Raw genomic sequence first — 12,419 nt, forward strand, 5'->3', positions numbered from 1 at the left:
CACTACCTCAACATCATCTCCTACGCCGATGACACCCAGCTGATCATATCCCTCACCGAAGATCCCCACACCGCCAAAGCTAACCTCCACCGAGGAATGAAGGCCATAGCCGACTGGATGAAGAACAGCAGCCTAAAGCTGAACTCAGACAAGACAGAGGTCCTCATTCTCGGACCCACCCCATCAGCCTGGGACGTCTCTTGGTGGCCCACGTCACTAGGCACAGCCCCGGAACCCACGGACCACGCACGCAACATGGGGGTCATCCTGGACTCCACTCTCTCCATGACCAGGCAAGTCAACGCCGTCTGCGCGTCCTGCTTCAACACCCTCCGTATGCTCCGCAGGATTTTCAAATGGATCCCCCTCGACACGAGAAAAACCGTTATCCAGGCCCTCATCACCAACAGACTCGACTACGGGAACGCCCTCTACTCAGGAACTACAAACAAGCTCCTGAGACGACTCCAACGCATCCAGAACGCCTTGGCCTGACTCATCCTCGATGTCCCCCGCCACAGCCACATCACACTCCACCTGAGAGGCCTGCACTGGCTCCCCGTCAACAAAAGGATCACCTTCAAGCTCCTGATCCACGCACACAAAGCACTGCACAACACCGGACCCACCTACCTCAACAACCGACTCAGCTTCCACACCCCCACCCGAAGCCTCCGCTCAGAAACCTCGCCCTCGCCACAGTCCCCCGCATCCGAAAAACCACAGCCGGCGGCAAATCCTTCTCCTACCTCGCCGCCAAGACCTGGAACACTCTCCCCACCATCCTACGACAGACCCAGGACCTGCTGGCCTTCAGAATACTCCTCAAGACCTGGCTCTTCGACCAGTAGCACCCCCCCTCCCCAGCGCCTTGAGACCCTCGCGGGTATGTAGCGCGCTTTACAAATGCAGTGATTGATTGATTGATTGATTGATTGATGGTGGGGTGTGTGGGAGGTGGTGGGTTGATGGGGGTGGGGGTGGGGCTGTGTGTATGTGATGGCATGCAGGTAGGGGGGTGATAGTAGTATGGAGTTGACTTACCAGAGTCCAGTCCTCCTCCTACTCCTGCCAGGCCCTCAGGATGCATGATTGCCAAGACTTGCTCCTCCCATGTTGTTAGTTGTGGGGGAGGAGGCGGGTCTACCACCAGTCCTCTGTACAGCGAGTTGGTGTCTTGCTGCAATGGAACGCACCTTTCCCCGTAGGTCGTTTCACCTGTTCCTGATGTCATCCCTTGTTCCTGGGTGCTGTCCCACAGCTTTGACAATGTCCATGAGCCTCTGCCATAGCTCCATCTTCCTAGCAATGGATATCTGCTGCACCTGTGATCCAAATAGCTGTGGCTCTATGCGAATATGCTAAGCGGATATCTGTTGCGCCGGTGGTATGTTGGTGGCAGTTAGCATGGCGGTAAGTGGGATTTACCGCCAATGTCATAATGAGGGCCAAACTCTAACTTTACTCGTGGTGAAGTTAGACTTTTGGTGTATGTTTAGTCTTTTGGTCTACATTTACGCCAAAAGTCTATACTTAGACCAAAACTCTAACTTTACTACAAATAAAGTTAGACTTTAGCCCTAAACTTAAACTTTCGGTGTAAACTTAGACTTTTGGTCTAAGTTTACCTTTGTGAATTGTGCCTGTTATGTGCATAGGCGCACAGGAATGGATTACACATTTTTCCAGTCTTTATGCCTCTACTAGTGAGAGGAACTGTTCCCAAAAGGTTACATCTCTGCTTAAGCAACCATTCCTGGGAGAGGATGGATGGGATTTCACGGAATCTGAGACTAATGAAGCCATCCTAAAAGAAAAAGCCTAACAAAGCCCTAGGCAAAGATTTTGTTTCCATGGATTTATACAAGGTTGATTTTTTATTATAGGTTTGATTTTTACTAAGGTTTTTAATTTTGTGTTGAGATCGGGTGATATGCTTAAATCATGGCACAGAGGGATACTTCTTCCTCTATTTAAGAAAGGTGTTAGAATGGACCCATCCAATTACCGCCTGATTTGATTATAAGATGGGTGGGTAAGATCTATGGGGGAGTGCTTTCCAACCGTATACAAGACTGAGCTGAAGATAGGAAAATATTAGCAGACAGCCAAGCAGGCTTCAGAAGGGGCATTGGAATGGAGAAGCAAGCCATGCATTTATATTATCTATGTGTCAAATATACCGGACAAAGAAAGGTCCCATTGTTTTTAACGTGTAGTGATGTGAAACCAGGGGAAAACGTACTTAGAGTTTACCAATAACTACTGGTGTGTGGTAAGGCTGTGTGCTGCCATAATGTTAGACCTACCTTGATAGTCTGAATTTTGATTGCCGGATGCTCGGTTATTCGTGTATTTCCATTTTATTATATGCAGAAGGTGCAGTATTGCTTTATGTAACCGAGCTTTCTATACATAAACTGATAAAGGGCTTCCTTGACTAGGTGCAAGCAAACATATGACCAATGTTTCCAAAACGAAATCCCTGATAACGAAGCCAAGGGTTGAGCTAAAGTTCTATTTTTCGATGAACAGTGAGATCTTGGAAAAGGTAACTTATTTTGACTATCTTGGGATACGGCACAACACTAAACTGACTTAAGAAACAGCAATGGGAAAAATGCAGCTATAACTTTAAACAGTCACAGACTTTAGATGTAAGGAAAGAATTGGGGGCAGTCACAGAGTTCACTACTACATGTTTACAGAGCAAAGGCAGCTACAGCAGTAAGATATGAAGCAGAATTCTGGGGTTTTGCAGCGTGAATCTTTTCTGGACTCACATGCTCTGCATTATTCTGCCATTTAGTGGTTGGGTCTGGAACTCTTCTCTTGTTTGCTAATCCTTTCTTCCTTTCTTCTTTATTTTTTGTTTTGTTGTTGTTGGGCGTTGACGGTCCCCACTGTTTGCTTTGGTGCTTGTTGCAGCCTCCCCTAATATCAGACTTCTTCCACGGAACATGTTCTCTCAGGGACTATGGATATAAGCCTTACTGGAACACACACACAAAAGATTTTCAGAGGAGTAGTGACTTGAGGAGATACATTTCAGAATTTTCTTCTGCTAGTGATGAGTTTCCATGTCTTTAAATGGGAAACACCACACCTAAAAATGCCATGGATTTCCATTAAAGTTTTTTTCTTTAATCAAATACTCCTGTATTTAACGCGCAAATAGATCATAAAGTGCACTAATACAGAGCTCCCATTAATTAGACAAAAAGGATTTATTTGATTCCTTAAAGAATTATGCTACACTGAGTTATAGACTCAGGGCCTGATTTAGAGTTTGGGGAGGGAGTTACTCCGTCACAAATGTGACAGCTATCCTGTCTGCGTGTACGATCCCATTATAGCCTATGGAGGTCATAATGCGGCGGATGGGATATCCATCATATTTGTGATGGAGAAACCCGTTCGCCAAACTCTAAATCAGGACCTACGTGTTCGATTATTTCCTTTTGAAAAAAATGTTGTGACCTACAGCCTAAGGGAGTGCAGGGCGTAAGAAGACCATTATCTCAAATGCCTGGTCAGAGTCAACCGTTGATTCGGCTACATTTGACATAATGAGGATAATCCTGAAGCTATAAGAAGGATCTCACCGTTGTCTTATAAAAATGTACATTATTAAAAATTAGCTTCACTAAATTATAGCGATTCTCCAGTGTTCCCTGAACTGTGCACTCAAAGTAAGTGCCTGAAAATAATGACTGAGTGTGAGAATTAGGCCCAGCCAAAATTTCTGTCTCGCTGATGTAATCTTGTATATCATAATTTTGCCTTATGTTCGTAATGCGAAGTTACTCTATTAAGACACAGTCCGTAATTATGTGCTGTTTCAGAAAAAATTCAGCATGCCCCAGGGTAACACACAAACGATCAAAATGCAATTTGCGGCTGGATTTGGTGTTTGTGGTTTGTGTGCCTTTTGTTTTAGCACTTTAATGCTAAAATATAGCTCCTAATGCCGGTTTTGTATGTCATAATTCTATGTACTTTTTCCTGATTTTCCCCAAATCTACCATAATGGCACAAATGCAAATCAAGTGCATTTTGCATACAGCTAATGAATTGTATTATTGTCCAATAAAGGTAAACTTGGGGGTATAAGCGACCTTGTGCAGGTCGGAAATGAAGAAAACTATGGTGATAAAAAAGAGGTTGTGAATTCCTTATATGTAGAATACTTTGTTGAATGACCTCATAAGAGTGAAGGGCTAAGATGCCCCTGCTAGGATTTGAACCTGTGGACTTTAAATTGTACACGGATCTTAGGAACATATGCTTCAATCAGTTTACAACTGAAAGTTGAAATTGCTATACTGTTGATAATTCTTCAGGATCGAATCTTTTATTCATTCCTGTGCTTAAATCATCAGACTGGGAAATGCCCAGTAGTTATAAAACAGCAACTAGCTATGATAAAAAGGCCAGAAGCCCTTCAACAGTGATTGTTTAGTAGCACATCAAGTTCACCTAAAACCACTCAAACTTCAGCCAAGGGGGTAGAAATGCTCAGCTATCTTCTGGCCAGTAGATGGTTCAGTAACGAACTCTGGGAGGGCCCTGAAGTCGTTATTTAACTAGGGTGATGAACAGAGGGGCCAGAGGCCATGAAAATAGTAAGAACAGTTGTGAACAGTACTGACAATAGATAAATTACTTCTTCAGTTGATTTATTATTGTGCTAATTAACAGCAAATGCTGATCACTTATGCGAAGTGGTTCAACATGTACAAAAGGTAAATTACGCTATGACTACAATAATCCCACAAAGCATGAAGAACATTAAAACATTACAGCATACACTCTTTGTCAGAGTATTATCCGGTGGCAGTACGCAGGAACAAGTGATCTATCTTTATTTTAGGAAACCCCTTTTAACTATGGCAATTTTTTTTGTAACATTTTTCAAACAAGATTGTTTTCTGCCTCCTCTGTTTTTTCCTCTGTGAAGGTGAAATAAATAGTTTCATCTTTTCCACAAACAATTACTGACACATTCAAGTAAGAGAGAAGTTAAAATTGAGGGCTCTATAAAGCAGTTCTGTTCTTCAAACTCTGCTACATGTGCTTTCTTCAAGGCTTCTTTTCTCAGATCTCATTAAAGTTTTCATAAAACTGAATAGCTATAAATGTGATGTAACATTCAGCACGGAGTGCATTTAGAACGAGTAAATGATGCATGACTAAATATAAAATGCATTTATGGGACACTATAGCTCTCATTATGAGTAGCCTCTTAATTCTAATTGGCCGAACATCCCCGCCACAATTATGAGCTCTATAGGAACACCACACATCTGTTTAGCTTCACCTGGACATATAGCAGCCAAAAGCTCCAGCCAAAAAGAGAAATTCCTGAGGGAATAAGACCCATGATTTTCATTTGTGTGGTAATTCCTCAGTTCTAAGGGAATCCAATTGTAATCCCCAGGTAACTCCATCCCAAGAGCTACTGGTATTCCCGACATCAGCAACTTTCAGGAAGATTGACAGGCCAGTCTTAATGAGGTCCTAAATTGCTTTTTCCAGAATACAGTCTTCCTGGTCAGCACAATGCTTTACATGAAAATATTTACCACAAAATCAAGAAACCCATAATCGCAAACAAGTCCCAGAAACCATAGGCATAAATTGAAGGCAGTGGTGGCAAAGATGTGACATACATAGATATTGATGGGGTAGAGCCAGATGAAGATCTTCACTCTGAAATAAAAGGATCAGTGGTGAAAACGTAATAATTAATAATTCGATTTCCTCGAATTAAGGATCTGAAATAAAAATGTTGGTTAATAAATAGTGTTTTATGCGCACCAACTCATTTGTGCCCCGACCACCATTTTGTCCCTATGATTGATATCCATTTAAGGAAAAAATGGCCATTATCTAAGAGACACAGAATCTGGCCTATTAATAAAGCAGGATTCTCTCTGTGAATTCTTCTAAATGGGCTGTGATTGCAGGAATGGAAGTCTGAGAGAGACTGTAGACCTGCATTCAGAGAATGCCAATATATTCTTTTAGAAAAGTATCTCCTGTCCCTTACGTGGTCAGAGGCTACAATAAAACAAAATAGATGTTCTGTGAGAAACATTAGTGGAGCACGCAGTAGCCCCCTGGGCAGTTTTTAATTTGTAAAAGAATAAGTGCCAGGGCGCTACGTTTTACTCTATAGTCCACGGTCAGCACTGCAAAAATCAGGCCTGCCGAATGCTATGGCCGGGCTGCGTAGTCTTGATTCCACATCATACCTCCATCATGCATCACCAGGCACCCGTTACCTCTTTATTTCTCTCTTGCAAGTCTTTGTCACACCTGCTTTCTCAATTTGAAATTGTTTTTCATTCTTCTTCTTCCTATTTCTTTCTCTGCCTTTGTGCTTTACTCTCTCTTGCTCTTAAAAGTCTGATGATTAAAAATAAGGGCTGATCCCCAAACATGAATGAGCCTCACTTGCAACCTTCAGCTCAAATTAAGCACTGCCCCTGAACCTTTATCTTCTCTCTTCAATGATGACAGCCAATACCCCACCTTCATAACACACCAGTTTTCTCTTTGGAAACGGTTTCTCCAACTTTTCAGGGGTCCAAATCCAGTCAAAGATTTGCAACCACAATTGTGGTTCCAAACCAGTAATTCACTGCAATGCGATTCAAAAGGAAGAGGGGGCCCATTTTATGGCCCTTCCTAATTTTGAATCACCATGTGTCACAAAGAGGAAATTGTGAGCCGAACCAACTTTGCTGACTTGCAGAGTTCCTTTAGTACATTGCAGTTGGCTATCTTGTTGTTTCAAACTCTGAAATTTAGGGATGCAGATGAGATAGGTCAGCCATTGGCAGTTCTGCCATCTGATACAAACTGTCACATCTTTGATTAGAAAACTCTTGGATGCGGTTAAAGAGAGTGTAATGCAGCAACTCTGGAAGGACATAAAAAAACAAACCAAAAATTGAATAAACATTATTTTTCTTAACCAGGCTGTTCAGCCCTTTACTGCAAGGTGTCCTATACCTCTACTAATTTAGAGCCCACAAAAAGTTGAGCAAACTTCAATGGACAGGCCATCCCTGCGAAGGTAATCTGAGGTTATATTACTGATCTACATTGATGGGATGATTCACTCCTGTTCATAATTATTTCGATAGTGCAGGGAGATCTTAGAGAAACTAATAAACCAATACCTCACGGACCACCTCAGCATCCATCAGCGCCCCTTGTGCCATTCAGTCAGAATTCAGACCCAACCACAGTACCGAACCAGCACTCAGCACCACCACTGATGACATCCACACGATCCTTGACAGAGGAGACACAGCAGTCCTCATTCTCCTGGACCTCTCTGCAGAATTTGACATGATCTCATGCCCCATCCTCATCAAGCGCCTGCACGAGATTGGCATCCATGGTTCCACTCTTCTCTAGATCTGCTCCTTTTTAATGGATAAAACACAAGCTGTCAGCCTGTGATCTTATTCCTCAGAAGGCCTCAGAAGCCTGCAAGCTCATCTGAAGAGCGCCGCAAGTTTCATCACTCAGCCCCACTCTCTTCACCGTATACTTGATTCCTCTGGCCAATGTCATCTGTACAACCACATCAATATCCTCTCCTACGAAGATGACACACAACTCATACTCTGCCTCTCAGACAAGACCACCAATGAAACAAACAAGTTCACCACCTGCATTACCAAAGTCACTAACTGTCTCAAGCTTAACACCGACAAGATAGAAGACAGAAGTAGTGATCTTCGGCAAGAACACCTCACCATGGGACTGTAACTGGTGGCTGGCCGAACTTGGAGCTAACCCCACACCCAGCTCCCACATTAGGAACCTTGAATAATCATTGACAGCAAACTCGGCATGACCACACAAGTCAATGTAGCCACTGCCTCCTGCTCCCAAACCCTGGAGATGCTGAGGAAGATCTTCAAAATGCTCCAAGGCAACTCTAGAAAAACTGTCACTCACACCACAGTCACCAGCAAGTTGTACTACGGCAACACTCTCTTATGTCTTATTTGAAGACTATAAATCATCCAGAACTCAACAGCAATATTCACCCTCAACTTCCCACACATAAATCACGTCATAGCACACCTCAAGGAACTCATCTGGCTTTCGCTAAAAAACAAACATGCTCATTTTACAAATATGCATTCAGAAATTCATAGGTTTTCATGTGACTCATTCTTACTTTTTATGTGTAGAATGTTTCATAATAATTTTTAAATCCACAGTTGATGTTCACAGGACCCATCAGTTCCTGACCGTTCCCATACCATAATGTAGTAATAGTTGTGGCTCTCTTGTCCCTGCTAGTCAGACATGTGAGCTGGAATGCATCCTGGTAGCATGTAGACATCTAAGAAAGGGAGAACCCAATACACCAAAACGAAACTGGGTAATCAATTATGTATTAGACAATAGCTCTGTATCACTATGACTGATCATATTTGAGATGATAGTCAGTGATCAGTTAAATATATTAATTCTTGAACCAACACATATTCCTACTTTTCAAAGCCTAGGTTAGTCTAGTGTATTCCAAATTACACCACAGTATTTCAGTGTGGAATACATTACAGTCATTCGAGCATTTTTAGATAAACAGACCAAGCCATGCTGCTTTTAATTGAAGCCACCATGGTGAATAGCAATGTCTTCAGTACTCTTAGTGACAGCACATAAGTCAAAGTGCAAGAAAGTATAATTGTGTTTATACAATAGTGGAATAGTGGAAGATATTGTGCACAGAGTTTATACACCTTCACTTATTAGATTAGCCATCAGATAATCGTGTACTATAAATGTAATGATACTCTACGATGCCCCCGATAATGTTTGCAGCCGTCTTCAGTACTCTTAGTGACAGCACATAAGTCAAAGTGCAAGAAAGTATAATTGTGTTTATACAATAGTGGAATAGTGGAAGATATTGTGCACAGAGTTTATACACCTTCACTTATTAGATTAGCCATCAGATAATCGTGTGCTATAAAGGTAATGATACTCTACGATGCCTCCGATAATGTTTGCAGCTGTTGTGCTATAATCCAAGTATAACCCATGTTCAACCCTAAAACCGAGTGTCATAGTCATATCATTGTTTTTTTCATTTCGAGATATACAGTACATGTATATTAGCTTCCAGTGCGGGACGGGGGGACCAAAAGTAGCTCTGGCAAAAATGCCCAAAACACGCCCATTCACTTCATCTCCTATCACAATCTTTTTCTTTCCATCCACCCATGCTCTCTCTCCTTCACTCTCTCTTCTCCCTCTCTGCTCACTCTCTCTGCCATCGCCCTCCCTCTCTTTCTCTCTCTCTCGTGAAACCTCCCTGTACCTCTTGCACATAACCCTGGGGAGAAGGGGTAAATTACAGAGGCACCAGAAGCAGCCCTGGGCTTTCAAATCCAGGCTCCATGGGCTTCAGTCCAGTGAGGAAATACCTGTCCAGGAATGAAAGGCCTGTCCAGCCCTGTTGACTACGTGTGGTGGTGTCTGCATTCTGTGGGAGACGTGTGGAGTCTGTGTGCTTTTTCGCTATTGCATCTTGCATACTGGTCACCCTTATGCAAACTGGTGGGTCAAAGTTGTCATTTTTCTTTTCTGTGAATCGAGACTTCATTAAATCAATAAGACGTTTAGAAGTAGAAAATCAACTACTAGGGTGAAGAATACAGGCATAATGACAGTCTAAGTGATATTCCTTCTTTGAGGAACGTTCCATCTTCCCAGAGGTCTGGGCCCTCAGCGCACCATTAAATGAACTCAAAGGAGAGAGAAGATGGCAACTGAGGAGGCGATCATAACACCATCTTGTTGGTGAAGATGCCCACAACTGTCTTGAATGCAAGTGCCCTTGTAGATAGAACTAGCACATCTTAGGTTTTAACAAATGAGAGGTTTGCAGTACGCACATTAACTAACCTCATAATGCTGAAATCACATGGAAAAAAGCTCTTAGTATTGATTGCCAACTGAAGATGTACGATCCTGAGAAACTAGACTCAGATAGAGAAGGAGGACAGAGGACAGAGGTGACTAGGTTCTCATGGGCATACTTTACATAATCAGGGTGGTAGAATTTAGATAACATTCTAGTAAAGGGAAAATGCATGTATCCTCTACTGAAAAATATTAGTTTTTTCCTCTTTTTTGTGTTTGTACAAAATACAAATACCAATAAAATGTAGCTGAAAAACTAATTATATTTGATAAACCTGTATTGATGGGCCTTCTTAGTGTTCTTTCTGCACAACTGATTCCAGGGGCTGAATTATAGAAGGTGTCCCTGGGTACAAATGGGCGGTGCACCCTTTTTTGTCCCCCTGGGGCATATTGATGTTATTGATATTATTACAAAACCAATAGCAAATACTTGTACTGCCCCTTCTGTAATATTGATTGGGCCCTGCTAAAAGTTTCTGGCACAACCTCAATGGGGCTTTGCCTCATTTACTTGGGAGTGTGGCCAATGCAAATGAGGGCATCCTTGACTTAACCAATTACAGATGTGGTCACAAAGGCAAACATGACCACCAGCAGATGCACTGACTTTGTGCCGCATTGAGATGATGCACAGTCAATGCCAGCCCCAACGGAGTCCCTTGTGAGGAGCACCCCAGCAGTACCCCTACAGCTAGGTATAGAGACCCATTGCTCCCGCATGAACACATCAGGCTGGATTCCTGTCTGAAGTGAAAGGCAGAATGGGTTCTTTAAAGAGCCAGTGTGCTTTTCCCTAATGCTCAGTTCACAGGGCCAGCTCATATTTGCACCTGAACTGTGAGCAGTGAATTGGCTTCAATATGAAGCACTGATCCAATATGCACCCAGCACACCCGTTTAAGGGTGCATCATGGTGCAGTGTGGTTCAATGCACTTTACATGTAATACGTCCTGAGGTATACATTGGTGCCCTGGAATTTATATTAAGGTACTCAGCAACTTGTCTTCGCATTTGGGAACCTCAGTGTGCACCCAAAATGTGAACTCTTTTTAGGCTTACAGCAAATTTACATTGCTTGTCATGTCTACTCTTCTGACACTCCATTGAACACTGCAACCTTTACACCCCATTCGTAAATCAGTTGTTCATGTTTGCATGGTTTACGTGTACTTGACATTTATGGAACACAGTTACTGGATGCACATGGATTATAGCTAAAGCTAGTCTTGTGTAGTGTACACATGTATGCATGCATTGCCACTTCTTTTAAGCTTAAGGCATTTTTGCGTGGTGCAAAAATAGTTATGCAATGTGGACTAAAGCATGTTCCCGTCATGCATATTCATCGAAACAGTGAAAGTTCAAATCAGCTATGTTTTTTAACCAGTGAAAAATGTATTCAATCTAGCCCCGGACCACATTCATTTAGCAGGGATTGTGTAATTCTGCAATAACATTTACACCAAGCAACTCGGGCAAAAATCATATTTGCAATGAGTACAGAGAAAAATTAAATTTTTCACCCGACTATCAAGGAAAACTTTAGGACAAATTTGGACTGCATCGATTCAAAATTGCCCGGCACTGGTGTAAAATTACAAACACGAATCACTAACATTCACATATTCTTGCCACAGATCTCTGATTTACATTGTTGTACAGTACACTGTATGCATCCAGTTGAGAGCTTTATGCATTTTTAATCAGATTAGATCTCCCCATTTCCTATTTGTAGTAGAACCCGTGTTTATATCTTTTGATGCAGATGATGCTGTGTACCTGGATGATGAGCGAGAAAGGGAAGAATATGTCCTGAACGATTTGGGAGTCATTTTCCACGGAGAAGCCAATGGGATCAAATCTAGGAGCTGGGAGTATGGACAGGTGAGAAATGCAAAACCTCTTTGGTATCCTGTAATCTTTAAACCGGTTCTTTAAAAGCATTTGGCTACAATAAGAAATATATAATTTACAAAATGTAAAAAAATGTGTGTGTGAAGCACAAGTTTCTTTGGGATTCTCTTTTTATTAATGTTATTTGTGGAAAGGCACTTTCTTCCCACGAAGGGACGGTAGATATGCAAAGTTAAATTTTCACTGCTTTGATTTCACAAACGTTAAAGACAGCGTACATTTAATCAATCTGAACACTGTGCCACAATGTATTTATTTATTCGTTCTTGCTTTTTCATATTCCCATCACATTTTCTAATAAAGCTACATAGAGAACCATCTCTATTTGTCTTGCATAGTAAAATCTATGAACTACAGTAAAGGAAATTAAACATGAAATTATTTAAGGTGGATCACGTTTTATATTTTAAAATGTCTTATTTGCCATCATAGTTAAAAATATTATTTGATCTTATTGCCCATGGTCGGCTTTCCTCAATTGGGTCACACGTGAAGCATGCAATATCTATAGCAAGATGGTTTACATTCCATACAAAGC

The 12,419-nt window shown here is 41.9% G+C and overlaps 1 protein-coding gene across 1 annotated transcript in view; it reads left to right on the plus strand.

The window, feature by feature from the left end:
• The window catches only part of F13A1 (coagulation factor XIII A chain), a 536,045-nt gene that overhangs the window by 157,309 nt on the left and 366,317 nt on the right, over positions 1-12,419 (plus strand). The window contains exon 5 of the mRNA XM_069217374.1: positions 11,733-11,851. Coding sequence (XP_069073475.1) covers positions 11,733-11,851 — 119 coding nt within the window. The remainder of the gene's footprint in view (positions 1-11,732; positions 11,852-12,419) is intronic.

This window comes from Pleurodeles waltl, chromosome 2_1 (assembly GCF_031143425.1).
Source record: "Pleurodeles waltl isolate 20211129_DDA chromosome 2_1, aPleWal1.hap1.20221129, whole genome shotgun sequence".
Classification (NCBI taxonomy): domain Eukaryota; kingdom Metazoa; phylum Chordata; class Amphibia; order Caudata; family Salamandridae; genus Pleurodeles; species Pleurodeles waltl.